The sequence below is a fragment of the Cololabis saira genome, chromosome 10 (assembly GCF_033807715.1).
Source record: "Cololabis saira isolate AMF1-May2022 chromosome 10, fColSai1.1, whole genome shotgun sequence".
Lineage (NCBI taxonomy): Eukaryota > Metazoa > Chordata > Actinopteri > Beloniformes > Belonidae > Cololabis > Cololabis saira.
The window spans coordinates 39,676,513-39,704,443 of NC_084596.1; the positions used below are offsets into that span (position 1 = coordinate 39,676,513).

Here is a 27,931-nt window from a genome sequence, read left to right on the forward strand (position 1 = left end):
GTTTTTCCCATCATTTGGTTTACTCATCGTTTCTCATTGTTGCTGAAAAGTGTCAGAATTACCAGCTGGAACTGTGTGAACGCAGCACAGAACTAAATTATTCATAAAAAAAGAAAAGGCCCTTTATAAAATCTGCAAGATGTTGCAAAGACAGAAACGACCCGAGCTGCGTGCCGCCTTTCACCGTGATCCGTGTCATTATAAGCATGGGTGAAGAGGAATAAAGCAAGGAATCTCTTTATTATTCTGTAAATAAAAGTGAGTGGTAAATCTCCCACCATCTTCACATCCGGCTTCTGCTGCACGATGGAGCTTTGACCTGCGGTGAACTGTACAAAAATAGGTTCTGTGCCATGAGTCCATGATTGCAGTTTTTAATGCCGAGCCACAAAGATTACACACATCCGACTAAGTTCCCATCCCGAGTCGTAGGGATTTCTCCAGATTTTTTTAAATCTTTTGTTGATATTATGTTTCTATAAATGATGACTTATTCAAATAGTTGAATACATCATTAGAAATAGTGGAAAATAGAATATTTTACAGAGACCCTGGTCACTCACGAGGTGGGAAGATCATGCCTTTTCAGCATCTGACGGTTAAGTTTTGTTTTGAACATTATAAGTCAAATAGAAATCTTTTTTGGAATTGGGGTTTAACCCTTCTAGATGTTCTGAGCGTGATCTTCAAGCCATTTCCTCCTCAGTTTCAGGGGCGTGTATCCTCGCTGGAGTTATCATCTGAAAAGGTTTTTGTTTCTGGTGAAGTACAACTGGTTCAGTGACGGCACATCTGTGAATGTGAAGCTCTGAAGTTCTGAAGCCCCAACATCTGTATGAGTATCTGATCACGGTTGAGTGAATAAAGGATTTAATAAGCTTATTGAAGTTTGGAAATAGCTCAATGAGAGTAGCTCAGAGGAGGCCGTATTTAAACTTGTAACTTAATCTGAGTTCAGCTCAAATAAGAGTCTCCTGAAGTTTTACATGTTGTAGTTCAGGTTTTATTCAATTGTATTGAGAAAACTGTAAACAGAAAGTAACTCCATCAGGTTGGTGGGCATTTACCCGTTTTTAATCCAATAATATTTTATTTGTAACAATAACGGCTACCGGAGTAGTAGAAAAGACATAAAAATGATAAAAACATTTCCCATCCAAATATAGCTGATATAAAAAAAAAGCATGTACAGGTTAAACAAGTTAAACAACAAACGTTTCTCCAACTTCCACAAACAGCTTCCAGTGGTGATGGGAGTGGACGAATATCAATAAGACTAATAAAGCAAGGCGTAAGGCCTGCACTGCTGGAGGTGGTGGAGAAGCTCCCTGAGGTGAGACAACACGTCCTGGAGGAGCCTCACAGCTTCTTAGGACAGTACTTCCTCTCAAACTCGGCCACCTTAAACTTCCGAAGGCAGCCTTTGTAGTTCATGAAGCGGATTTTCCCGAAAACGGGCCTCTCTTTCCAGCCCTGGTCGTGGATGCCGCAGATGGACCACATGCACCCTGTGGAGGAGAACCGGTGGGGAGAACGTGAAGGACGGGCGGCAGCCGCGTGGGGAGACACTGACTACATTTACATGCAGTCAAAATTCAGGTTAAGGTCAATATTCCGGTTACTGACACATTGGGAATAATGTGTTTCCATGCATGAGCAAACAGGGTTATCCCTGTAAACATGGTGATTAATCATTTGGGATATCTGGATCAAACCAGCGACGCACGGAGAACGTCATGACGCAATTCCCGTCATTTCTGCTTCTTCTTCCTGTGTCCAAATCCAAAACAACAACAATAACAGCAGCACGGTGGATAATCAACAGCCCAGTAGAAGTCGTCTTTTTCAGCGTCTTCCAGCGGAGCTTGATCTGGTCTGGCGTTCGTACAAATCCTGAACTTTTCGCTCACCTTTTTGTAAATCTCTCTATCCCGGTACTTTCTACCGTCTACAAATGCAGAAATGTTCATATCCTTCATTACATTTATGAAGTGATTACTCTCCTCCTGGTCTTGTGTTTCTCCATGTTTATAAGAACTTCCTGGACTCAAAAGAGCAAGATTCCTTGTGAAAAGAACATGCGCAGAAAACAAACTCCTGTTCCTTTTGATGGGGAAATCCCGTTAGGCCAGGGGTGTCAAATGTGCGGCCCGAGAGAGGTTTTCATGCGGCCCGAGAGAAGTTTCCAACGCAAAAAACCGAAATGTTAACTTACTAAAAAGGAAGGCATAAATAATTGCCATGAATCGCAGCATATCCGATAATATATTTCTTCTACAAATCCATCGTTATTCCACAAAGAGAGCAGTTTTCAACATTTTTTTAGTTTTCTAGAATGCATTTGCTGATTTTATTTTTTTGTAGACAGTCATTTATTTTTATTAACTGACTATTATATATTTTCGCGGAAAAATATCACGGCTAAAAAAAGATGATAGAAGATATTTATTCTGAGAATTTCAGTTTTGAATACGAGGATAGTGACAAAGTCACTCATTCACTCATCTTCTCCCGCTTCATCCGTTACCGGGTCGCGGGGGCAGCAGCCTCAGCAGGGATGCCCAGACTTCCCTCACCCCAGACACTTCCTCCAGCTCTTCCGGGGGGAGTCCGAGGCGTTCCCAGGCCAGCCGAGAGACATAGTCTCTCCAGCGTGTCCTGGGTCTTCCCCGGGGTCTCCTCCCGGTGGGACATGCCTGGAACACCTCCCTAGGGAGGCGTCCAGGAGGATCCGGTACAGATGCCCAAGCCACCTCAGCTGACTCCTCTCAATGTGGAGGAGTAGCGGCTCGACTCCGAGCTCCTCCCGGGTGACCGAACTCCTCACCCTATCTCTAAGGGAGCGTCCAGCCACCCTGCGGAGGAAACTCATCTCGGCCGCTTGTATCCGCGATCTTGTCCTTTCGGTCACTACCCAAAGTTCATGACCATAGGTGAGGGTAGGGGCGTAGATTGACCGGTAAATCGAGAGCTTCGCCTTTCGACTCAGCTCCCTCTTTACCACGACAGTCCAGTACATCGACCGCATTACTGCGGACGCTGCACCGATCCGCCTGTCAATCTCACGCTCCATTGTTCCCTCACTCGTGAACAAGATCCCGAGATACTTGAACTCCTCCACCTGAGGCAGGACTTCTCCACCCACCCGGAGAAGGCATGCCACCCTTTTCCGGTCGAGAACCATGGCCTCGGTCTTGGAGGTGCTGATTCTCATCCCTGCCGCGTCGCACTCGGCCGCAAACCGCCCCAGCACATGCTGGAGGTCCCGGTCTGATGAAGCCAACAGGACAACATCATCTGCAAAAAGCAGAGATGAAATCCTGAGGTTCCCAAACCGGATCCCCTCCGGCCCCTGGCTGCGCCTAGAAATCCTGTCCATAAAAATTATGAACAGGACCGGTGACAAAGGGCAGCCCTGCCGGAGTCCAACATGCACCGGGAACAAGTCTGACTTACTGCCGGCAATGCGAACCAGACTCCTGCTTCGATCATACAGCCCAGATAGTGACAAAGTAAAACAGTTAAAAAAGAAGTGCTGACTTTTTCGGCACACTGGCGTAAATATCCGCGCCAATTTTTAAAAATAAATACACTTAATTGTACTGGAAAAATCTCTAAATCACAAACAAAACACTCTCGGATGTAATAAGAAAGATTTAGCTTTTAATTAAATTTCCTATAAAAAAGTGAAATATAAAAAAAACATACTTGTTTCTGTTTATCTTTGTAAAATGATATTAAAAGTATCTTACATAATTTGAAAAAAAACCGAGAAATTTCAAGAAAAGATCCTGAAGAAATATATTTTACATAATTAGAGTGTAAACAAAGTGCATATTTCCTTTAAAATTAACTAAACTGATATTGGATTAGATAATAATAGTAAAAAAAAGAATTAGAAAGAAAGATTTTCGCACCGTTTTTGTTATTTTGAGCGTGCAAGCGAGAAAAGAATTGGTCAAATCTGGCCCGCCAAGCAAAATGAGTTTGACACCCCTGCGTTAGGCGTTTACATGACCAAATATTCAGTTAGAAAAGGAGTAACCCAGGGATCATATTCAGGTTTTTAAAAACCGGAATATGAGCAAATTCCGGTTAATCAAAGGGGTTATTGGTGTTTACACGGCCGTGTAACCGGGTTATTGCTAATATTCCGGTTAGAAAAGGGTTATTGATGCATGTAAACGTAGTCACAGTTCAAAGGCGTGGAGCCCAGCTTACCCACGAAGCCGTTGGGGTCCTGGCCGTCCAGCTCGTAGCGGTCGTTCAGGTACAGAGCGATGGAGAGAGCCTCCTCTGGCGAGCGGGTCCACTCCAGAATCTTCTTGGCCCAGTACATCCTCAAGAAGCCGTGCATCTTCCCCTCCGTCACCAATTGATACTGAAGAGAAACAAACATACCGCGTTGGTCACTGAGAGCCTTCCAGATCCTCTCAATCAGTTAAACCAGTTTCCACTGCACCGTTACGGCGTTGTACGCTGTAACGTGCTTCACCCAGGGCCGCCCCTCCCTAAACGCAGAACACGTGCTCTGCGTAGGGGCCTCATCTTCCAACGGGGGCCACGTTTTGATCGAGGGGACGCATTTGCACAGTAGCGCATATGCAGAATGGATGCGCATATGTGCTACCGTGAAGCGGAGGAGAGAGGCAGGCACTTGCAGAGCTGCAGAAGGTGAGGAGATGTCGACATGTCGTCCAAAAGACATCACGAGTCAGGACAAAGAGCAAGAGAAAGAAAAAGGCAAAACACGAGGAAACTCGTGCTTCACTTGAAGGTGGGGATGTTGTTGAAATAAAACTTTGTGGCACAAACACCTAAGATGCCACTTATTAGATAGAAATCTCTGTCTCCAGTCTCGCTCTAGACAGGAGAAATTTCTTTTTCCAGCTTCCCTGATGAACATTTATTGAATGCCTTGTTAACGCCCTATACATTCACCTCTGTTGAAAAGGAGTGGAGAAATGACCAGTTAGGGGTCGTATATAAGCTATAAACTTTAGCCATTGATGACTTTACATCCAGAAAATGCAGATGTGTGCATCTGTAAAAGACACACGTGCATGTTTAGTTCTGCTTTCAGACCTGCTAGACCTGCTTTCAGTTTTTTGTGGGGGATTGAGGTGGAAGTTACTTTCTTTTGATGAGTAATTGATCCTATTTGTGACTCAGATTTGTTTATTTCAATTTTTTTATTTAATATTTAATTATACTCAGGTTGAAGTTTTTTATTTAAAGGGATTGTGACATGAAAAACACATTTTTCTTGATTTTCTTGTGTTTTGTTGGGTGTCTTGACATCAATTACACCCAAAAAACAACGAACTTTTAACATTCAGTGTATTGTGTGCTTTCTGGGATTTGCCGCATAACTATGTAAAAACGGCGCATGTGGTTTGCTGGCGGGCCGTTACGTAACGGCCCGCTAAATCACCGCCCCCTCCACCCAGCTCCCTGCCTCCTCTCCTCTCCAGCGCACCATAAAGGCTGATTTATGGTTCCGCGTTACACCGACGCAGAGCCTACGGCGTAGGGTTACGCTGCGACGCGCACAGTACGCTGAACCCTACGGCGTAGGCTCTGCGTCGATTTAACGCGGAACCATAAATCAGGCTTAACACGGAGCTGTTTAGAGCCTCTTCTGTTCTAATCACCGGAGGAAAACTGCTAAGAAGACCCGCGGCCACTGACTGGACTTAAGATAAGGGGACACTGCTGCTTCGCATGCCTTTATTTTTATGATTGTTTGCGGTGGACTGCTTTTCTGTGCATGCTTCGCCTGTCGCTCACGGCTTAACTCTCCGACGCCGCTGTTAGAAGTCCTGTTCGGTGTGCGCACGGACTTCATCCCCGGGCTGTAGTCGCCCTGTCTGGGCTGTGTGTGTGGGTGTTTGTGGCATGGATGTATTATAGAACATTATAGATACATTATATGTATTATAGGTTTGTGGTCGGTGTGCGCGCGTGTGTGTGGAGATAATTATATAATAGATCCATGGTGGAGACGCGGGCAGAAGTTTGTAGCAGTTGGTTGGAGGAGGAGGTTTGGAGGAGGAGCGGAGCAATGATTGACAGGAAAGGGGGGAAAGGAAGCGTTTTTCACGGCGCAAAAAAAGACTGTAATAAAAAGCCAGGAATGGAGTACTAGAGTGAAGTTTTTCTTGTTACACTCTTTTAGACACATTTGAGGGATGTTGGCCAAGACTTTTAATAGTGTTAAAAGCATTTTAAAAATGATGTCACAATACCTTTAATATTTACTTATTAATTTCAGGTTGAAGTTTTTTATTTAATATTTAATTATTTATTTCAGGTTGAATTTTTTATTTTATGTGACTCATACAGCCAAACTACAGTATCTACACTTACAGTACAACTGTTACTATTAATAAAGGTTGTCAAGTTAAATGGCCTGTTGTGATACGGTCATGTTGTACCTATGATACATTTGGGCTGGGGAGAGGTGCAGGGATGTGGGGCGGGGGTGGGGAGGGGCCTCCGAATAAAATTTCACTTAGGGCCCCAACGTGCTCAGCCCTGGCTGTACCTGAGCACCGTTCCACAGCTTGTCATGCGTCTGGGCCTTCTCCAGCTGCTCCCGCGTGTACAGATACTCCCTCTTGTCTCCGGCATGATCCTGCAGCGTCTTCTGAGCCCACGCGTACGCCCCTAAACATCCACAGTCAGAGGAAAGGGAGGGAAACTCATGAGAAGGGCCGGCGGTTCCTCTGCCAGCCGCCGGTCACGGCTGAGGGAGGAGGGTTAGGACGACGCTCCCACTGACCTTCCACGCTGTCGTACTTCTCGTTGTAGAAGCAGAAGTTGTTCGTCAGCTCTCTGCGCACCACCAGCTCCTCGATGAAGGGGGGGACGGACTCACTGGCCTTCCCGTACCGCCGGACTTGCAGTGCCACACGCTGGGCCGACAGCTGGCCTGGTGGGACGAAGAGCACAAGTGGAGGAAAGAATCAGGACAGTCCTGTGGTCTGGAGCTGGACTCAATATACCACTGTTTGTGAGAAGAGAGCAGTAAAATGACATTATTGAGGAAACATTAGTTTGCATCTGAAGATCCACATACTTCACGCCACTGGAGTTAGAAGTGTTAATACGTGCATATGGCAAGTATGAGAGCATAGCATTTAGATCAGGGCCGGGTACGGCAGCTGCCACACCTCGGCTTCAGGGGAAAATGTAAATGTTTTTTTTTTGTAATACATTTATGGAATTACTCTGCATCTATTTGTATTGATTTATTCTATTACTTAATACATATAAAATAACTACAAATGCATATCAGAACAACATGATGGATTTCACTAGGTATTATCTTTCCCAACACCTTTACCCCCCTCATATCTTGAAATGTGATGTCCCAGCGTCCCTGACGACAGTGGTTGCTATCAATCTGGTTTTTAGCGCGCTCTGCAGTGTTACTAACTTACAAAAATGAAAAGGAAGCAGACAACCACGCAATTTTAAAAAAAAGAAAGAAAGAAGGCCAATGTTTCCCCAGCAGCAGAAGATATTAACGAGACTGTTAGCCACTGATGGATTAATTATAGAAGTTCATTTTAAGGTAAGATATCAAATCACCCTACCCTCTTATAAATCTGTTTAAGGGAAATATTTGACTTTTTTTACTCTCTCTCTTTCTATCTTCTGCTCCCTCCCTCTCCTTTTTGCATTTGGATTTTAACTGTTTGAAGTTAAACTCTGATGTCCCTGTGATATTGTTGCACTGACATAGTGAACAAAGTGAACAGAATGAGTTAAATTGCGTTTGTTAGATACGCCTTTTCTGCTCTCTAACTCTGCTCTTGTTGTCCGTGGTGCAGAAAACGGATGTGTATTGCGTAAAGGCCCATGGGCTGAATTGACGCCACTGAGGGAGGAGACACAGAGAAACTCCAGGTTCATTGAGATAAACCTGGTCCCGATCAGGTTAGGTTCAGAGCGTCTGTTACTACGGTAACTGACCGAGAGCTTAAGTTACCTCTCTTTGTGAAACGGGTTAGAGTTACCTCTCTTTCTCTGGTTTGAGTTACCTCCCTTTGTGAAACGGAAAACTCAGAGTTTCCCTCATTTCAGGGTTAACAGACTCAGAGTTTTCACTAAACCTGCTTTGTGAAACGGACCCCAGGCCTGTGTTGAAAAAAATTGGATTTTCTGATTCTAAATCGATTCTCATATTAATTCCTAAAAATCGATTTGTATGTCTTAAGATCGATTTCTTTTCATTATTACTGTAACACAGCGTGTGCTACGGGGTTCACAGAGACAGCGGACACCGGGATCTTTGCAGGACTTTTATTTACTGCACGTGCACAAACACTCCAGAGGCTTTGTCAGCCGAGCTGCTCGTCCCCTCTGCTCTGCTTCCGTCCTTCTCCCGTCTCCAGAGCCCACACCCTACTGAAATACACAGAGAGTGATTAGACACACCTGTGTACCGTCAGCTGTTCCAGCCGCGTCACCTGTGCGCCACTCCCCCGCACTCCCTCTCTCCCCTGCAGACCACGCCCCAATCCTGCACCCTGCCACAATTACATTTTAGCCAAGTGAACTTTAACCCAGTAGTCAGGTCATTTCATTGACACATGTGCTGTTGAGCTGTTGCAATTTCTTTCTTTTTTTGCACTTTAAATGAATATTGAAAGGCATATTTGACTTATTTATGTCATACAAATAATTTTTGGATTTTTTTGTTTATGCCCAAAACAGGAAAGTTTTGTTGGACACGAGAACTATTGCAATGTTTTTACCTTTAAATATGTTTAAAAGTATGAAAACATTAAAGTTTTCAGTTATCATTGCTTTATATACTTTCTCGGGGTTAAATTGACATAAAATGCTAAACCAAATTCTCAAAAATTAAAAACCGAAATAGACTGAAAATGGAAAAAATTAAAACGGAATGTGTTAAAAAATAAAACTGATTTAATCTGTTTGCTGCCCTGGATCTGTTTGATAATTCTTCCCCACATGATGTTTCTGAAAGCAGTTCTATCAGCATTCTGGAAGGTGATTGGTCCTTACAGCATCATTAGCTGCCAATACTTGCTGTTGAATCTCAATATAATACTAGTATTAATATGTTGCATAACTGTGTGTGTGTGTGTGTGTGTGTGTGTGTGTGTGTGTGTGTGTGTGTGTGTGTGTGTGTGTGTGTGTGTGTCATAAGACAATTATTAATAACTCTACTACCTGAACTAGCACTCCCTTTGTTGCACAACACTGTGATGCAATAAAGTCCTGTGTGTTTCAGTCTGAACAAATGACTTTCATGTGAACGTTAAATGTAAATGTAGACTTTCATGAAAATCCTAGAGTTCATCTGGTTTCATCTATAAATGCTACATTACGTCTGCTCATGTGAAATGTATAAGAATGATAAACTATAAAGTAATACATCTTTCTGAAATGAAACCTAAATTACATTTATTATTTATTATTATTCTTCTTCTTCTTCTTCTTCTTATTATTATTATTTCTGAATACGAGTTGAGGTAAAAAGTTGTTTATTTCTAAACTGTCTGATATAAAAGGGTTAAATCCAGAGTTGGTCCTCTTCCTGTAATCTGATACTGATGAACCTCCCTCTTCTTCCTGCTCTCAAACCAGCAGATTCCGTTGGATCACGTGATTCCTGGTTCTCAGGCAAGTTTCATGTTTGAGGAAGTGAAACTTTCTCAGTCTCAGTGATCGAGAGGAGAAATGGCGCAGAAAGGAGATCAGCTGGACCAGGAAACCTTTTCTTGTTCGATCTGTTTGGAGGTTTTAAAGGATCCGGTGGCTATTCCCTGTGGACACAGTTACTGTATGAACTGTATTAAATCCTACTGGGATGAAGGAGAGAAGAAACTCCCCAGCTGTCCTCAGTGTAGACGGACTTTCACTCAGAAACCTGAGCTGGTGAAAAACACCATGTTAGCAGCTTTAGTGGAGCAGCTGAAGAAGACGGGACTCCAAGCTGCTCCTGCTGATCACTGCTATGCTGGACCTGAAGATGTGGCCTGTGATTTCTGCTCTGGGAGAAAACTGAAAGCCGTCAAGTCCTGTTTAGTCTGTCTGGCCTCTTACTGCAAGAATCACCTTCAACCTCATCATGATGTGGCTGTATTAAAGAAACACAAGCTGGTGGATCCCTCCAAGAACCTGCAGGACAACATCTGCCCCCGTCATGACGAGGTGATGAAGATGTTCTGTCGTACTGATCAGAAGTGTATCTGTTATCTCTGCCCTGTGGATGAACATAAAGGCCACGACACAGTCTCAGCTGCAGCAGAAAGGACTGAGAGGCAGAGAGAGATGGAGGTGAGTCGACAACAAATCCAGCAGGAGATCCAGGACAGAGAGAAAGATGTGAAGCTGCTTCAGCAGGAGGTGGAGGCCATCAATCAGTCTGCTGATAAAACAGTGGAGGACAGTGAGGAGATCTTCACTGAGCTGATCTCTCTCCTCCAGAAAAGAAGCTCTGATGTGAAGCAGCAGATCAGATCCCAGCAGGAAACTGAAGTGAGGAGAGTCAGAGAGCTGGAGGAGAAGCTGCAGCAGGAGATCACTGACCTGAAGAGGAGAGACGCTGAGATGAAGCAGCTCTCAGACACCGAGGACCACAACCAGTTTCTCCACAACTACCCCTCACTGTCACCACTCAGTGAGTCCACACACTCCTCCAGCATCAGCATCCGTCCTCTCACACACTCCTCCAGCATCAGCAACCGTCCTCTCAGGTACTTTCAGGATGTGACAGCAGCTGTGTCAGAGGTCAGAGGTCAACTACAGGACATCCTGAGAGACACATGGACAAACGTCTCACTGGCCATCACTGATGTGGATGTTTTACTGTCACAACCAGAACCAGAACCAACGAGCAGAGCTGGATTCTTGAAATATTCATGTGAAATCACTCTGGATCCAAACACAGTACACACACGGCTGTTACTGTCAGAGGAGAACAGAAAGGTGACTTTAATGAAGAAACATCAGTCTTATTCTAGTCATCCAGACAGATTCACTGAATCTGGTCAGGTCCTGAGTAGAGAGAGTCTGACTGGACGTCATTACTGGGAGGTGGAGAAGAAAGCAGATGTAGTTGAGGTAGCAGTTTCATACAAGAATATCAGCAGATCAGGGGATGAAAGTGGATTTGGATATAATGACAAATCTTGGTCACTATATTGTACCTCAGACAGTTATGCATTTTGGTACAACGACATCAGAACCTCCATCTCAGGTCCTCAGAGCTCCAGAATAGGAGTTTACCTGGATCACAGAGCAGGTGTTCTGTCCTTCTACAGCGTCTCTGGAACCATGACCCTCCTCCACAGAGTCCAGACCTCCTTCACTCAGCCGCTACACGCTGGAGTTTATGTTGATAACACTGTTGGAAACTCAGCTGAGTTGTGTAAACTCAAATAGACTTGTTTCCTTTTCATGTTTTCATCTCAGTTTTTATTGACTTTCTTTTCTTCTCAGAGATGAACGTCTCAAACTCTGACTGATGGACGGAAGTTTTTGTTCTATAAGTTGATGTTTTGTTGTTACTTCCTCTTTTGGAGGTGGAAGTTGTTCTTTTGTAGTTCCGCCTGGGAAATATTCATATTATTACCATCTTCTATTTCAGTATAAAAACATAGAAATAAACCTGTGTTGTAATTGTTGTTAGCTGTTAGTTTGGATGTGTTTCTATGTTGTATTTCTCTTTTCTTCCACTTCATGGACTCCAACAAAAGGTTTTCTTCAGTTTTCATTCCAGGATTTGACTCAGATCTGAGGGAGAAAACATTAATCTAATATTCGAGTAAAACTAAGGCAGTTTTCCTCCTGAAATATCCCAAAGTCCAGAGTTCATGTTCACAACAGATCATATTTCTGGATTTAAATGTGTCTTTACTGGTTTTACTGCTCTTTTTCTGGCCAGACCTCCACTCTCCAGCGGTGCAGTGTCAGGTTTTCCTTCAGCATTCATCCAGACAGACTTCTGTTCACATTTAATCATCTACAATATTTATGTTTTACTTCTTTTTTTAAGGTTTCGGCTCTTTCTGTAACTTTCCTTCCTGAACATTGTATCCTGGTTCACGTCTGCAACCTCAGGACCTGGAAACAGTGAAGATCAGAAGTCTCGGGAGTGACGTCACACCGCCCCCTACAGGAACATGATTGCATGACACGTAAAGAGGTTTTTAAAGAGGAAAGAAGTCACGTGTTTAAACACTTTTCCTCCAGTCTGGGTTTCATGTTTTATTTGTTTAATCAAGAAAATCCACCCAATTGTTTTTTCATCTACAATTTAGGAAAAGGGTTTTGAGGTAAAGGATGTTATTAAAGACTTTTGTTGTTGCTGGATATGAAAGTTAATATTATTAGGGATGCAGAATGTAAAATCATTGAATGTTACTATGTTTAAACACTTAAAATAAAATGATTACTCAATAGTTTACCTGTCTGACATGTGTCTTATTATAATTATAAAGTCTTAAATATGTGGATCCAGACTTCAGCAGATATTCAAATGTAAACTCAGACGTCCCAGCTGGAGCCTGGTGTTGGTTTCCGGTGTTTTAGGGTGCTTTCACACCTGTCCCGTTTGGAGCAGTTGCAGGACTTTTCCCTCCTCTCCTGCTCCCAGGGTTGCAGGGAACTCGTACTTTAAGTCGTATAAAGATGGAGGTTGAATCTTAAATATCAGTAGCATCAATAAAAGATAAGAAAATCGGACAGAGACGTGCATGAATCCCTCACCTGATGCAACTGCTGCTGCAGCACCTGCACCAACTCCTCATCGTTCTTCCCTCAGCGTCGGAATTTGGGGACCTTTTTGTATTTGGGAAGTCAGATTAGTTTTTCCCATCATTTGGTTTACTCATCTTTTCTCATTGTTGCAGAAAAGTGTCAGAATAACCAGCTGGAACTGTGTGAACGCAGCACCGAACCAAAACATTCATAAAAAAAGAAAAGGCCCGTTATAAAAATCTGCAAGATGTTGCAAAGACAGAAACGACCCGAGCTGCGTGCCGCCTTTCACCGTGATCCGTGTCATTATAAGCATGGGTGAAGAGGAATAAAGCAAGGAATCTCTTTATTATTCTGTAAATAAAAGTGAGTGGTAAATCTCCCACCATCTTCACATCCGGCTTCTGCTGCACGATGGAGCTTTGACCTGCGGTGAACTGTACAAAAATAGGTTCTGTGCCATGATTCCATGATTGCAGTTTTTAATGCCGAGCCACAAAGATTACACACATCCGATTAAGTTCCCATCCTGAGTCGTAGGGATTTCTCCAGATTTTTTCAAATCTTTTGTTGATATTACGTTTTTATAAATGATGACTTATTCAAATAGTTGAATACATCATTAGAAATAGTGGAAAATAGAATATTTTATAGAGACCCTGGTCACTCACGAGGTGGGAAGATCATGCCTTTTCAGCATCTGACGGTTAAGTTTTGTTTTGAACATTATAAGTCAAATAGAAATCTTTTTTGGAATTGGGGTTTAACCCTTCTAGATGTTCTGAGCGTGATCTTCAAGCCATTTCCTCCTCAGTTTCAGGGGCGTGTATCCTCGCTGGAGTTATCATCTGAAAAGGTTTTGGTTTCTGGTGAAGTACAACTGGTTCAGTGACGGCACATCTGTGAATGTGAAGCTCTGAAGTTCTGAAGCCCCAACATCTGTATGAGTATCTGATCACGGTTGAGTGAATAAAGGATTTAATAAGCTTATTGAAGTTTGGAAATAGCTCAATGAGAGTAGCTCAGAGGAGGCCGTATTGAAACTTGTAACTTAATCTGAGTTCAGCTCAAATAAGAGTCTCCTGAAGTTTTACATGTTGTAGTTCAGCTTTTATTCAATTGTATTGAGAAAACTGTAAACAGAAAGTAACTCCATCAGGTTGGCGGGCATTTACCCGTTTTTTAATCCAATAATATTTTATTTGTAACAATAACGGCTACTGGAGTAGTAGAAAAGACATAAAAATGATACAAACATCTCCCATCCAAATATAGCTGATGTAAAAAAAAGCATGTACAGGTTAAACAAGTGAAACAACAAACGTTTCTCCAACTTCCACAAACAGCTTCCAGTGGTGATGGGAGTGGACGAATATCAATAAGACTAATAATGCAAAGCGTAAGGCCTGCACTGCTGGAGGTGGTGGAGAAGCTCCCTGAGGTGAGACAACACGTCCTGGAGGAGCCTCACAGCTTCTTAGGACAGTACTTCCTCTCAAACTCGGCCACCTTAAACTTCCGAAGGCAGCCTTTGTAGTTCATGAAGCGGATTTTCCCGAAAACGGGCCTCTCTGCCCAGCCCTGGTCGTGGATGCCGCAGATGGACCACATGCACCCTGTGGAGGAGAACCGGTGGGGAGAACGTGAAGGACGGGCGGCAGCCGCGTGGGGAGACACTGACTACGTTTACATGCAGTCAAAACTCAGGTTGAGGTCAATATTCTGGTTACTGAAACATTGGGAATAATCTGTTTACATGCGTGAGCAAACAGGGTTATTTTTTTATTTTATTTAACCTTTATTTAACCAGGAGAAAGTCTCGTTGAGATTAATAATCTCTTTTACAAGAGAGTCCTGGCCAAGACAGGCAGCAACATGGTTACAAAAACAAACAACATAAGAACAATTTATAACAATTAAAACAGTTTTAACAAAACAGTAAACAGATCGCAAAAATAGTCAAAATCAACAACAATCAAAGCACCTACAGCTAAATGTACTTGCTTCCAAGTCTTTCAGGAGAACTTTAAAAGCATCAAGTGAGACCAGATCTCTTAATTTTAAAATTTTCTGCAACTCATTCCATGCATAAGGAGCAGCATAGCTGAAGGCCCTACTACCTAGTTTAGTGCGGACCCTAGGTACAGACAATACAAATAAGTCCTGGGAGCGAAGGTTATGACTCCCAGTGCTTTTTTGAAAAACATAATTTCCTAAGTAGAGTGGAAGTAGGCCAAGAATGGCCTTATAAACAAAGACATGCCAATGATAGAGTCTACGGGTGGACAGAGCAGACCATCCGACCCGAGTGTACAAAGAGCAGTGGTGAGTACGAGATCTAAAATTTGTTATAAATCTCAATGCTCCATGATAGACAGTATCCAATGAGTGAAGACATAGAGCAGATGCATGCATGTATAGGACATCGCCGTAGTCAAGCACAGACATAAAAGTGGTGGCAACAAGTCTCTTTTTGGCTTCGAAGGAAAAGCAAGCCTTATTTCTAAAATAAAAACCCAATTTTAGTTTCAACTTTTTTACAAGATGCTGAATATGAGGCTTAAATGAGAGCGAATCATCAATTATGAATCCAAGATACTTAAATTGCGATACAGATTCAATCTCAGAACCCTGAAAAGTAGTGATGGACGGGAGATTCACTGGCTTGGATTTTGCATTAGAAAACGTCATGAGTTTTGTTTTGTCAGCATTTAAAAGAAGCTTCAACTCAAACAGGGTACATTGCACAGTATTAAAAGCAAGCTGTAGCTGACAGAGTGCCTGATTTAAAGTAGGCGCAGAACAATAAATCACTGTGTCATCGGCATAAAAATGAAAATTTGCCTCAGCAGCATTTTGATCAAGACAGTTGATATAGATAATAAAAAGTAAAGGCCCAAGGACCGACCCCTGGGGCACACCATTTGTAATATTAAGGGGGCTGGAGGTGACACCTTTAGCCTGCACACACTGTGATCTACCTGATAAATAATCTCCAAACCACAAGACAGTCTGTTCAGAGAGTCCAATATTCACAAGTCTTTGAATAAGAATAGCATGATCAACTGTGTCGAAAGCCTTAGACAGATCAAGAAAGAGGGCTGCACAGTGTTGATTATTGTCTAAGGTTTCAATGAAATCATTAACTACCTTTAAGGCTGCTGTCGTTGTGCTGTGTTTCTTCCTAAAACCCGATTGGAAATTTGACAAACGATTGTTTGTTGATAAAAATTCTTTTAGTTGTTGACTCACGAGGGATTCCAGAACTTTCATCAGGGCAGACAATTTAGAGATGGGCCTGTAGTTGTTTAAAATACTAGAGTCACCACCTTTTAACAGAGGGAGAACAAAAGCAGATTTCCATATAGTCGGGATTTTGTTTGTGAACAAGGAAAGATTAAAAAGATATGCTATAGGTTCTGCAATAAAATCAGCTGCTAACTTTAAAAAGTAAGGTTCAAGATTATCAGGGCCCCCAGATTTTCTAATATCTAAGGATTTCAAGGCCTTTTGTACCTCAGAGACTGTGACAGGCTTAAAGCTAAAGATTTGACCGTCTGTAACATGGACATCTGGACTAATAGTAGTAGAGCGACTAGGAGCTGGCATAGACCCAGCACTAACAGTGTCGAACAAGGAACCAGAGGAAATGGAATGCTCATTAAAACAATTCAGCATTTTTGCCTTGTCAGAGATTTTATGAGAGCCCTTGACAATACACGGAGGGAGCTCTAATTCAGTGATGGTTCCAGCTAAGGATTTTATAGTTTTCCAGAATTTTAAAGGGTTATTTAGATTTTTCGAAATATCAGAGAGAAAATGTTCAGCCTTAGCTTTTCTAATTGCAACAGTGCATAAATTGCGCAGTCGCCTAAAAAGCAGCCAGTCTGACTCAAGAGTCGTTTTCCTGGCTTTAGACCATGCCACATTCCGCTCATGCAACAAATTCGATAGATCAGTGGAAAACCATGCATTATTTCGGCCTTTTACCCTATACCTTCTGAGGGGAGCATGCTTGTCAACAATTTTGATAAAACCATCATAAAAGAAATTCCAGGCAACTTCGACATCAGCAATGAGATTAATTCTCTCCCAATCATAGAGAACCAGATCATGAAAAAACCCTTGCTCCACAAAATGTTTTATGTCACGCTTTAAGACAATGCATGGCTTGGTTTTAGGAATTTTAGTATTTCTTACTGTAGCAACAACACAGTGGTCACTAATGTCATTTGCAAATACCGAGGCAGCTGTGTATTTGCAAGGAGCATTAGTTAAAATCAGATCAATGAGAGATGATTTTTCCGGACACTTAAGATTAGGTCTGGTGGGACTATCAACAATTTGGAAAAGATTTAGTGAGTCACAATAAGCTTTAAAATCATCAGATACTGGTTGAAGCCAGTTCCAGTTTAGGTCACCAATAATTACTGTTTCAGTAGAATTATATTCAGATATAAGCTGCATTAAGGAAGATAGAGTACCACTGACAGCTGACGGTGTCCTATAACAACCAATGACAGTAATATGAAGGGTTTTGGAGACCTCGAGATCCAGAGCCAAAAATTCAAATTGTTTACTCTGGGACACAGAGTGAAGCACATTGACATGAAATTTACTTCTGGTATAAATTGCAACACCACCGCCCCTTTTGGGTCGGTCAGTCCTAAATATATTATAGCCATCAATACGAACATCCTTGTCCAGAACAGACTTGCTCAGCCAAGTCTCTGAAATAACAATAACATCAGCATCAGTTGAGAGTGCCCAAATCCGAAGCATATCCATTTTAGCAATCATACTCCGTAAATTCAAGTGAATGAAACCAAGACCTGTCCTTGATTTAAAATCAGCAGGAGTGTCAAAATGTGTGTCTGGACCCGGGTTAGGTTGCACATTCCCTGAGATCAATAACAATAAAACTATCAGACACCTCTGAGTTTGCTTAAATGGTATAATGGATACATCCTTCTTAACAGGCCTATTCACTTCTAATATAAAATCACGAAGACAACTTAAAGAGACAGTAAAGTTGTCTTGAAGAGCCATGACACTGATGAGATTAACCCAAACCTTTGTGTCAGAGGGGAAGAACAAAGGCTGGGGTAAGGGTTTTCCCTGTTTACATGGTGATTAATCATTTGGGATATCTGGATCAAACCAGCGACGCACGGAGAACGTCATGACGCAATTCCCCTCATTTCTGCTTCTTCTTCCTTTATCCAAATCCACAACAACAACAATAACAGCAGCACGGTGGATAATCAACAGCCCAGTAGAAGTCGCCATTTTCAGCGTCTTCCAGCGGAGCTTGATCTGGTCTGGCGTTCGTACAAATCCTGCTTTGCGCAACTTTTCGCTCACCTTTTTGTAAATCTGGCTATCCCGGTACTTTCTACCGTCTACAAATGACAAAATGTTCATATCTTTCATTACATTTATGAAGTGATTAGTCTCCACCTGGTCTTGCGTTTCTCCATGTTTATAAGAACTTCCTGGACTCAAAAGAGCAAGATTCCTTGTGAAAAGAACATGCGCAGAAAACAAACTCCTGTTCCTTTTGATGGGGAAATCCCGTTAGGCCAGGCGTGTCAAATGTGCGGCCCAAGAGAAGTTTTCATGCGGCCCGAGAGAAGTTTCCAACGCAAAAAACCGAAATGTTAATTTACTAAAAAGGAAGGCATAAATAATTGCCATGAATCGCAGCATATCCGATAATATATTTCTTCTACAAATCCATCGTTATTCCACAAAGAGAGCAGTTTTCGACATTTTTGTAGTTTTCTAGAATGCATTTGCTGATTTTATTTCTTTGTAGACGGACATTTATTTTTATTAACCGACTACTATTATATATTTTCGCAGGAAAAATATCACTGCTAAAAAAGATGATAGATATTTATTCGGAGAATTTCAGTTTTGAATACGAGGATAGTGACAAAGTAAAACAGTTAAAAGAGAAGTACTGACTTTTTCAGCACACTGGCGTAAATATCCGCGCCAATTTTTAAAAATAAATACACTTAATTGTACTGGAAAAATCTCTAAATCACAAACAAAACACTCTCGGATGTAATAAGAAAGATTTAGCTTTTAATTAAATTTCCTATAAAAAAGCAAAATATAAAAAAAACATACTTGTTTCTGTTTATCTTTGTAAAATGATATTAAAAGTATCTTACAGAATTTGAAAAAAAAATTTGTTTAGAGTGTAAACAAAGTGCATATTTCCTTTAAAATGAACTTAACTGATATTGGATTAGATAACAATAGTAAAAAAAAAAGAATTAGAAAAAAAAAATTTCGCACCGTTTTTGTTATTTTGAAGAAAGCGAGAAAGAATTAGTCAAATCTGGCCCGCCAAGCAAAATGAGTTTGACACCCCTGCGTTAGGCGTTTACATGACCAAATATTCGGGTTACAAAAGGAGGAACCCAGGGCTCATATTCAGGTTTTTAAAAACCGGAATATGAACAAATCCCGGTTATTCAAAGGGGTTATTGGTGTTTACATGGCCGTGTAACCGGGTTATTGCTAATATTCCGGTTAGAAAAGGGTTATTGATGCATGTAAACGTAGTCACAGTTCAAAGGCGTGGAGCCCAGCTTACCCACGAAGCCGTTGGGGTCCTGGCCGTCCAGCTCGTAGCGGTCGTTCAGGTACAGAGCGATGGAGAGAGCCTCCTCTGGCGAGCGGGTCCACTCCAGAATCTTCTTGGCCCAGTACATCCTCAAGAAGCCGTGCATCTTCCCCTCCGTCACCATTTGATACTGAAGAGAAACAAACATACCGCGTTGGTCACTGAGAGCCTTCCAGATCCTCTCAATCAGTTAAACCAGTTTCCGCTGCACCGTTACGGCGTTGTACGCTGTAACGTGCTGCACCCAGGGCCGCCCCTCCCTAAACGCAGAACACGTGCTCTGCGTAGGGGCCTCATCTTCCAACGGGGGCCACGTTTTGATCAAGGGGACGCATTTGCACAGTAGCGCATATGCAGAATGGATGCGCATATGCGCTACCGTGAAGCGGAGGAGAGAGGCAGGCACTTGCAGAGCTGCAGAAGGTGAGGAGATGTCGACATGTCGTCCAAAAGACATCACGAGTCAGGACAAAGAGCAAGAGAAAGAAAAAGACAAAACACGATGAAACTCGTGCTTCACTTGAAGGTGGGGATGTTGTTGAAATAAAACTTTGTGGCACAAACACTTAAGATGCCACTTATTAGATAGAAATCTCTGTCTCCAGTCTCGCTCTAGACAGGAGACATTTCTTTTTCCAGCTTCCCTGATTAACTTTTATTGAATGTCTTGTTAACGCCCTATACATTCACCTCTGTTGAAAAGGAGTGGTAAAATGACCAGTTAGGGGTCGTATATAAGCTATAAACTTTAGTTATTGATGACTTTGCATCCAGAAAATGCAGATGTGTGTAGGCCTGTGTTGAAAAAAATCGATTCTCCGATTTTAAATCGATTCTCATATCAATTCATAAAAATCGATCCATATGTCTAAAGATCGATTTAAAAAAAAAAAAAAAAAAAAAAAAAAAAATTCTTTTCATCATTATATTACAACTTTTGGTCCTTTTTTGTTTATGCCCAAAAAAGGAATATTTTGTTGGACAGGAGAATAACTGGTGCCATGTTTTTGCCTTTAAATATGTTTAAAGTTATGAAAACATTAAAGTTTTGAGTTATAATTGCATAAATTGTCTATATTTCTCTGCTTTATATACTGTCTTGGGGTTACATTTGCATAAATGTTAAAAACCAAATTCTCATAAATGGGGAAAAAATAAAAGCGATTTCTTTCGTTCTCTGTTTCCTCCCTGCATCTGTTTGGTAATTCTGACCCACACGATGTTTCTGAAAGCAGTTCTATCAGCATTCTGGGAGCTGATTGGTCCTTACAGCATCATTAGCTGCAATACTTGCTGTTGAATCTCAATATAATACTAGTATTAATATGTTGCATAACTACAGTCATATAATTCATGCAACAGCTGAAAAAACATTTTTATTAACAGTAACCTAAATCAATATCGGATCGAATCGAATCGGATCGAATCGGATCGTGATAATCGATTCTGAATCTTAAGAATCGGAATCGAATCGATTCTTGATATTTGAATTGATCCCCAGCCCTGGATGTGTGCATCTGTAAAAGGCACACGTGCATGTTTAGTTTTTCTTTCAGACCTGCTAGACCTGCTTTCAGTTTTTTGTGGGGGATTGAGGTGGAAGTTACTTTCTTTTGATGAGTAATTGATGGCTATTTGTGACTCAGATTTGTTTATTTGTTTATTTCAATTTGAATTTTTTCATTTAATATTTAATTATTTATTTCAGGTTGAAGTTTTTTATTTAATATTTACTCATGTATTTCAGGTTGAATCTTTTTATTTAATATTTAATTATTTATTTCAGGTTGAATCTTTTTATTTAATATTTAATAATTTATTTCAGGTTGAATTTTTTATTTTATGTGACTCATACAGCCAAACTACAGTATCTACACTTACAGTACAATTGTTACTATTAATAAAGGTTGTAAATTTAAATGGCCTGTTGTGATACGGTCATTTTGTACCTATGATACATTTGGGCTGGGGAGAGGTGCAGGGATGTGGCGCGGGGGTGGGGAGGGGCCTCCAAATAAAATTTCGCTTAGGGCCCCAACGTGCTCAGCCCTGGCTGTACCTGAGCACCGTTCCACAGCTTGTCATGCGTCTGGGCCTTCTCCAGCTGCTCCCGCGTGTACAGATACTCCCTCTTGTCTCCGGCATGATCCTGCAGCGTCTTCTGAGCCCACGCGCACGCCCCTAAACATCCACAGTCAGAGGAAAGGGAGGGAAACTCATGAGAAGGGCCGGCGGTTCCTCTGCCAGCCGCCGGTCACGGCTGAGGGAGGAGGGTTAGGACGACGCTCCCACTGACCTTCCACGCTGTCGTACTTCTCGTTGTAGAAGCAGAAGTTGTCTGTCAGCTCTCTGCGCACCACCAGCTCCTCGATGAAGGGGGGGACGGACTCACTGGCCTTCCCGTACCGCCGGACTTGCAGCGCCACACGCTGGGCCGACAGCTGGCCTGGTGGGACGAAGAGCACAAGTGGAGGAAAGAATCAGGACAGTCCTGTGGTCTGGAGCTGGACTCAATATACCACTGTTTGTGAGAAGAGAGCTTTAAAATGACATTATTGAACATGGATGACCTATGTTTGTATAACACACACTAGGCCTGTGTTGAAAAAAATCGATTTTCCGATTCTAAATCGATTCTCATATTAATTCCTAAAAATCAATTTGTATGTCTAAAGATCGATTTTTTTTCATTATTACATTTTAGCCCAGTGAACTTTAACCCAGTAGTCAGGTCATTTAATTGACACAAGTGCTGTTGAGCTGTTGCAATTTCTTTCTTTTTTTGCACTTTAAATGAATATTGAAAGGCATATTTGACTTATCTATTTCATACAAATAATTTTGGGAATTTTTTTGTTTATGCCCAAAAAAGGAATGTTTTGTTGGACACGAGAATAACTGGTGCCATATTTTTGCCTTTAAATATGTTTAAAAGTATGAAAACATTAAAGTTTTCAGTTATCATTGCTTTATATACTTTCTTTGGGTTAAATTTGCATAAAATGCTAAATCAAATTTTCAAAAATTAAAAACCGAAATAGACTGAAAATGGAAAAAATAAAAACGGAATGTGTTAAAAAATAAAACCGATTTAATCTGTTTCCTCCCTGGATCTGTTTGATAATTCTCCCCCACACGATGTTTCTGAAAGCAGTTCTATCAGCATTCTGGGAGCTGATTGGTCCTTACAGCATCACTAGCTGCGATACTTGCTGTTGAATCTCAATATAATACTAGTATCAATATGTTGCATAACTATGTGTGTGTGTGTGTGTGTGTGTGTGTGTGTGTCATAAGACAATTATTAATAACTACTACCTGAACTAGCACTCCCTTTGTTGCACAACACTGTGATGCAATAAAGTCCTGCGTGTTTCAGTCTGAACAAATGACTTTCATGTGAACGTTAAATGTAAATGTAGACTTTCATGAAAATCCTAGAGTTCATCTGGTTTCATCTATAAATGCTACATTAAGTCTGCTCATGTGAAATGTATAAGAATGATACACTATAAAGTAATTAATCTGTCTGAAATGAAACTTAAATTACATTTATTACATTTATTATTATTATTATTATTATTTCTGAATACGAGTTGAGGTAAAAAGTTGTTTACTTCTAAACTGATGTCTGATATAAAAGGGTTAAATCCAGGTTGTCCTCTTCCTGTAATCTGATACTGATGAACCTCCCTCTTCTTCCTGCTCTCAAACCAGCAGATTCAGTCTGATCACGTGTTTCTGATTCTCAGGCAAGTTTCATGTTTGAGCAAGTGAAACTTTCTCAGTCTCAGTTATCGAGAGGAGAAATGGCGCAGAAAGGAGATCAGCTGGACCAGGAAACCTTTTCTTGTTCGATCTGTTTGGAGATTTTAAAGGATCCGGTGACTATTCCCTGTGGACACAGTTACTGTATGAACTGTATTAAATCCTACTGGGATGAAGGAGAGAAGAAACTCCCCAGCTGTCCTCAGTGTAGACGAACTTTCACTCAGAAACCTGAGCTGGTGAAAAACACCATGTTAGCAGCTTTAGTGGAGCAGCTGAAGAAGACAGGACTCCAAGCTGCTCCTGCTGATCACTGCTATGCTGGACCTGAAGATGTGGCCTGTGATTTCTGCTCTGGAAGAAAATTGAAAGCCGTCAAGTCCTGTTTGGTATGTCTGGCCTCTTACTGCCAGAAACACCTTCAACCTCATCATGATGTGGCTGTATTAAAGAAACACAAGCTGGTGGATCCCTCCAAGAACCTGCAGGACAACATCTGCCCCCGTCACGGTGAGGTGATGAAGATGTTCTGTCGTACTGATCAGAAGTGTATCTGTTATCTCTGCCCTGTGGATGAACATAAAGGCCACGACACAGTCTCAGCTGCAGCAGAAAGGACGGAGAGGCAGAGAGAGATGGAGGTGAGTCGACAACAAATCCAGCAGGAGATCCAGGACAGAGATAAAGATGTGAAGCTGCTTCAGCAGGAGGTTGAGGCCATCAATCAGTCTGCTGATAAAACAGTGGAGGACAGTGAGGAGATCTTCACTCAGCTGATCTCTTTCCTCCAGAAAAGAAGCTCTGAGGTGAAGCAGCAGATCAGATCCCAGCAGGAAACTGAAGTGAGGAGAGTCAGAGAGCTGGAGGAGAAGCTGCAGCAGGAGATCAGTGACCTGAAGAGGAGAGACGCTGAGATGAAGCAGCTCTCAGACACCGAGGACCACAACCAGTTTCTCCACAGCTACCCCTCACTGTCACCACTCAGTGAGTCCACACACTCCTCCAGCATCAGCATCCGTCCTCTCAGGTACTTTCAGGATGTGACAGCAGCTGTGTCAGAGGTCAGAGGTCGACTACAGGACATCCTGAGAGACACGTGGAAAAACGTCTCACTGACCATCACTGATGTGGATGTTTTACTGCCACAACCAGAACCAAAGAGCAGAGCTGGATTCTTGAAATATTCATGTGAAATCACTCTGGATCCAAACACAGTACACACACTACTGTTACTGTCAGAGGAGAACAGAAAGGTGACTTTTATGAACCAACATCAGTCTTATTCTAGTCATCCAGACAGATTCAGTGAATATTCTAACGTACTGAGTAGAGAGAGTCTGACTGGACGTCATTACTGGGAGGTGGAGAAGAAAGCAGGTGTAGTTGGTGCAGCAGTTTCATACAAGAATATCAACAGATCAGGGAAGGAAAGTAGATTTGGATATAATGACAAATCTTGGTCACTATATTGTGACTCAGACAGATATGGATTTTGGTACAATAACATCGGAACCTCCATCTCAAGTCCTCAGAGCTCCAGAATAGGAGTTTACCTGGATCACAGAGCAGGTGTTCTGTCCTTCTACAGCGTCTCTGGAACCATGACCCTCCTCCACAGAGTCCAGACCTCCTTCACTCAGCCGCTACACGCTGGAGTCTCGGTTGGTATCACTGATGGAAACTCAGCTGAGTTCTGTAAACTCAAATAGACTTGTTTCCTTTTCATGTTTTCATCTCAGTTTTTATTGACTTTCTTTTCTTTTCAGAGATGTACGTCTCAAACTCTGACTGATTTAGTTTTAGTTTTTGTTCTATAAGTTTTTTGTTACTTCCTCTTTTGGAGGTGGAAGTTGTTCTTTTGTAATTACACCTGGGAAATATTCATATTATTACCGGCGTCTTCTATTTCAGTATAAAAACATAGAAATGAACCTGTGTTGTAATTGTTGTTAGCTGTTAATTTGGATGTGTTTCTATGTTGTATTTCTCTTTTCTTCCACTTCATGGACTCCAAAAAAATGTTTTCTTCAGTCTTCATTCCACGATTTGACTCAGATCTGAGGGAGAAAACATTAATCTAATATTCAAGTAAAACTAAGGCCGTTTTCCTCCTGAAATATCGCAAAGTCCAGAGTTCATGTTCACAACAGATCATATTTCTGGATTTAAATGTGTCTTTACTGGTTTTACTGCTCTTTTTCTGGCCAGACCTCCACTCTCCAGCGGTGCAGTGTCAGGTTTTCCTTCAGCATTCATCCAGACAGACTTCTGTTCATATTTGATCATCTACAATATTTATGTTTTACTTCTTTTTTTTTAGTGTTTCTGCTCTTTCTGTAACTTTCTTTCCTGAACATTGTATCCTGGTTCACGTCTGCAACCTCAGGACCTGGAAACAGTGAAGATCAGGAGTCTCGGGAGTGACGTCACACCGCCCCCTACAGGAACATGATTGCATGACACGTAAAGAGGTTTTTAAAGAGGAAAGAAGTCACGTGTTTAAACACTTTTCCTCCAGTCTGGGCTTCATGTTTTATTTGTTAAATCAAGAAAATCCCCCCAATTGTTTTGTCATCTACAATTTAGGAAAAGGTTTTTGAGGTTGAAGGATGTTATTAAAGACTTTTTTTTTTGTTGCTGGATATGAAAGTTAATATTATTAGGGATGCAGAATGTAAAATAATTGAATGTTACTATGTTTAAACACTTAAAATAAAATGATTACTCAATAGTTTACCTGTCTGACATGTGTCTTATTATTATTATAAAGTCTTAAATATGTGGATCCAGACTTCAGCAGATATTCAAATGTAAACTCAGACGTCCCAACTGGAGCCTGGTGTTGGTTTCCAGTGTTTTAGGGTGCTTTCACACCTGTCCCGTTTGGAGCAGTTGCAGGACTTTTCCCTCCTCTCCTGCTCCCAGGGTTGCAGGGAACTCTTATTTTAGCATGAAGAGCTACCAGCTACGGGCCGGCCTCCTCCGTGATCGTGACCTAAGAAGCGTCTGTCTGCAGCGCTGCAACGAGTGACCCACGAATGGATTGTTATTTTAGTTAGACGACTTTAAGTCGTATAAGGATGGAGGTTGAATCTTAAATATCAGTAGCATCAATAAAAGTTAAGAAAACCGGACAGACGTGCATGAATCCCTCACCTGCACCAACTCCTCATCGTTCTTCCCTCAGCGTCGGAATCTGGGGACCTTTTTGTATTTGGGAAGTCAGATTAGTTTTCCCCATCATTTGGTTTACTCATCGTTTCTCATTGTTGCTGAAAAGTGTCAGAATTGCCAGCTAGAACTGTGTGAACGCAGCACCGAACCAAATCATTCATAAAAAAAGAAAAGGCCCTTTATAAAATCTGCAAGATGTTGCAAAGACAGAAACGACCCGAGCTGCGTGCCACCTTTCACCGTGATCCGTGTCATTATAAGCATGGGTGAAGAGGAATAAAGCAAGGAATCTCGTTATTATTCTGTAAATAAAAGTGAGTGGTAAATCTCCCACCATCTTCACATCCGGCTTCTGCTGCACGATGGAGCTTTGACCTGCGGTGAACTGTACAAAAGTAGGTTCTGTGCCATGATTCCATGATTGCAGTTTTTAATGCCGAGCCACAAAGATTACACACATCCGACTAAGTCTCCATCCCGAGTTGTAGGGATTTCTCCAGATTTTTTCAAATCTTTTGTTGATATTATGTTTCTATAAATGATGACTTATTCAAATAGTTGAATACATCATTAGAAATAGTGGAAAATAGAATATTTTAGAGATCCTGGTCACTCACGAGGTGGGAAGATCATGCCTTTTCAGCATCTGACGGTTAAGTTTTGTTTTGAACATTATAAGTCAAATAGAAGGGGCTTCCGGCTTAGCTATACATGGGGTGAGACGTGCTTAGCGGAGCTCCTGCAGAGTTAATGTAATTCTCCATTTTTTGGCACTATTTGAATTACTCCCACGGCTTGGGTTTGAACAAATTTTTTTTTCAACGCGGTTACATCGTGAACTCACCAGAAAAATGCCTCCAAAGTCCATCAAAGCGGGGAATAACCCTCCAGCTAACCCGCGGCCTGCGGCTCACGCTGTCTCCTCGCCCCGCGGTGATTCTCCTCCTCCGGAAAGCACCTGCGCCGGCGCGGAGTTCAGCCAGCTCAAAAAGGAACTGCTCTCCGCGCTTCGCAACGATGTTGCGGCTATATTTAAGACAGAGCTTCAAGCAGCACTGAGTGACAATTTAACTTCTATTAAGTCCGAGCTGCTTTCACTTAAAGCGGATCTCTCCGGCAGTATTTCCTCCATGAAGGCGGACGTCGCGGGTCTTACAGCCACGGTTGCTGTGATGGAGCAGGCTCTCTCAAGCTGCTCAGACGACATAGTTGCTCTCCAGAAAAAAGTTGATCACTTGTCAAAAGAATGTGTGAGGCTGGAGGACAGATGCGAGGATTTGGAGTCAAGGTCTCGTCGGCAGAACATACGGATTATTGGTGTCCCGGAGGAGGATCCTGACTCTTCATCTGCAGCCGGTGTTTCCAGGCTGTTATCGGAAGCCTTCGCCCTCGACGCGGAGCTGGTGGTGGACAGAGCCCACCGCACCCTCATGCCGAGACCCCAGCCCGGTGCCCGGCCCCGCGCAATAGTGGCCAGGCTCCATTATTACACGGACTGCGCTGACATCCTCAGAAAGGCGAGAGAGCGGCAGCGGATAACGGTTCGGAATATGACCATCTCCGTCTTCCCGGACCACACCGCCAAGACAGCGCGGGCGCGCGCTGCCT

General features: G+C 42.1%; 4 protein-coding genes across 5 annotated transcripts; 2 read left to right on the forward strand and 2 right to left on the reverse strand.

Annotated features, from left to right (window-relative positions):
- Positions 1-1,301: 1,301 nt before the first annotated feature.
- LOC133452255 (deoxyribodipyrimidine photo-lyase-like) lies at positions 1,302-7,041 on the reverse strand. The gene is made up of 5 exons (XM_061731475.1): positions 7,008-7,041; positions 6,785-6,934; positions 6,548-6,669; positions 4,222-4,381; positions 1,302-1,508 (listed from the first exon to the last, which is right to left on the reverse strand). The coding sequence occupies exons 1-5, from the start codon at positions 7,039-7,041 to the stop codon at positions 1,360-1,362; spliced, it is 615 nt and encodes a 204-aa protein (XP_061587459.1). The 3' UTR covers positions 1,302-1,359.
- A 2,619-nt stretch (positions 7,042-9,660) lies between these two features.
- On the forward strand, positions 9,661-12,412 carry LOC133453042 (tripartite motif-containing protein 16-like). Of its 2 annotated transcripts, XM_061732883.1 has the most exons (2): positions 9,661-10,158; positions 10,270-12,412. In XM_061732883.1, exons 1-2 carry the CDS (start codon positions 9,718-9,720, stop codon positions 11,422-11,424), a joined length of 1,596 nt encoding a protein of 531 aa, XP_061588867.1. In that variant the 5' UTR covers positions 9,661-9,717; the 3' UTR covers positions 11,425-12,412. The 2 variants fall into 2 exon arrangements, with proteins under 2 accessions (XP_061588867.1, XP_061588866.1); XM_061732882.1 differs by having other exon boundaries at positions 9,661-12,412.
- Positions 12,413-14,012: 1,600 nt separating this feature from the next.
- LOC133453043 (deoxyribodipyrimidine photo-lyase-like) lies at positions 14,013-21,549 on the reverse strand. Its single transcript, XM_061732884.1, has 3 exons — positions 21,441-21,549; positions 19,352-19,511; positions 14,013-14,357 (listed from the first exon to the last, which is right to left on the reverse strand). The coding sequence occupies exons 2-3, from the start codon at positions 19,503-19,505 to the stop codon at positions 14,209-14,211; spliced, it is 303 nt and encodes a 100-aa protein (XP_061588868.1). The 5' UTR covers positions 19,506-19,511; positions 21,441-21,549; the 3' UTR covers positions 14,013-14,208.
- Positions 21,550-23,190: 1,641 nt separating this feature from the next.
- On the forward strand, positions 23,191-24,858 carry LOC133452076 (tripartite motif-containing protein 16-like). Its single transcript, XM_061731268.1, has 2 exons — positions 23,191-23,859; positions 23,941-24,858. Exons 1-2 carry the CDS (start codon positions 23,191-23,193, stop codon positions 24,856-24,858), a joined length of 1,587 nt encoding a protein of 528 aa, XP_061587252.1.
- The last annotated feature ends 3,073 nt before the right edge of the window (positions 24,859-27,931 follow it).

Excerpts from the sequence above, each read along its gene's own strand:
- LOC133452255 (XM_061731475.1), bottom strand. The coding sequence starts at position 7,041 with ATGTCATTTTACTGCTCTCTTCTCACAAACAGTG. Across the intron at positions 4,382-6,547 it reads AGCTGTGGAACGGTGCTCAG|TATCAATTGGTGACGGAGGG; the intron begins GTACAGCCAGGG and ends GTTTCTCTTCAG. Across the intron at positions 1,509-4,221 it reads GGACCCCAACGGCTTCGTGG|GGTGCATGTGGTCCATCTGC; the intron begins GTAAGCTGGGCT and ends TCTCCTCCACAG.
- LOC133453042 (XM_061732882.1), top strand. The coding sequence starts at position 9,718 with ATGGCGCAGAAAGGAGATCAGCTGGACCAGGAAACCTTTTCTTGTTCG.
- LOC133453043 (XM_061732884.1), bottom strand. The coding sequence starts at position 19,505 with ATGGTGACGGAGGGGAAGATGCACGGCTTCTTGAGGATGTACTGGGCC. Across the intron at positions 14,358-19,351 it reads GGACCCCAACGGCTTCGTGG|GGTGCATGTGGTCCATCTGC; the intron begins GTAAGCTGGGCT and ends TCTCCTCCACAG.
- LOC133452076 (XM_061731268.1), top strand. The coding sequence starts at position 23,191 with ATGGCGCAGAAAGGAGATCAGCTGGACCAGGAAACCTTTTCTTGTTCG. Across the intron at positions 23,860-23,940 it reads TGAAGCTGCTTCAGCAGGAG|AAAAGAAGCTCTGAGGTGAA; the intron begins GTTGAGGCCATC and ends TCTTTCCTCCAG.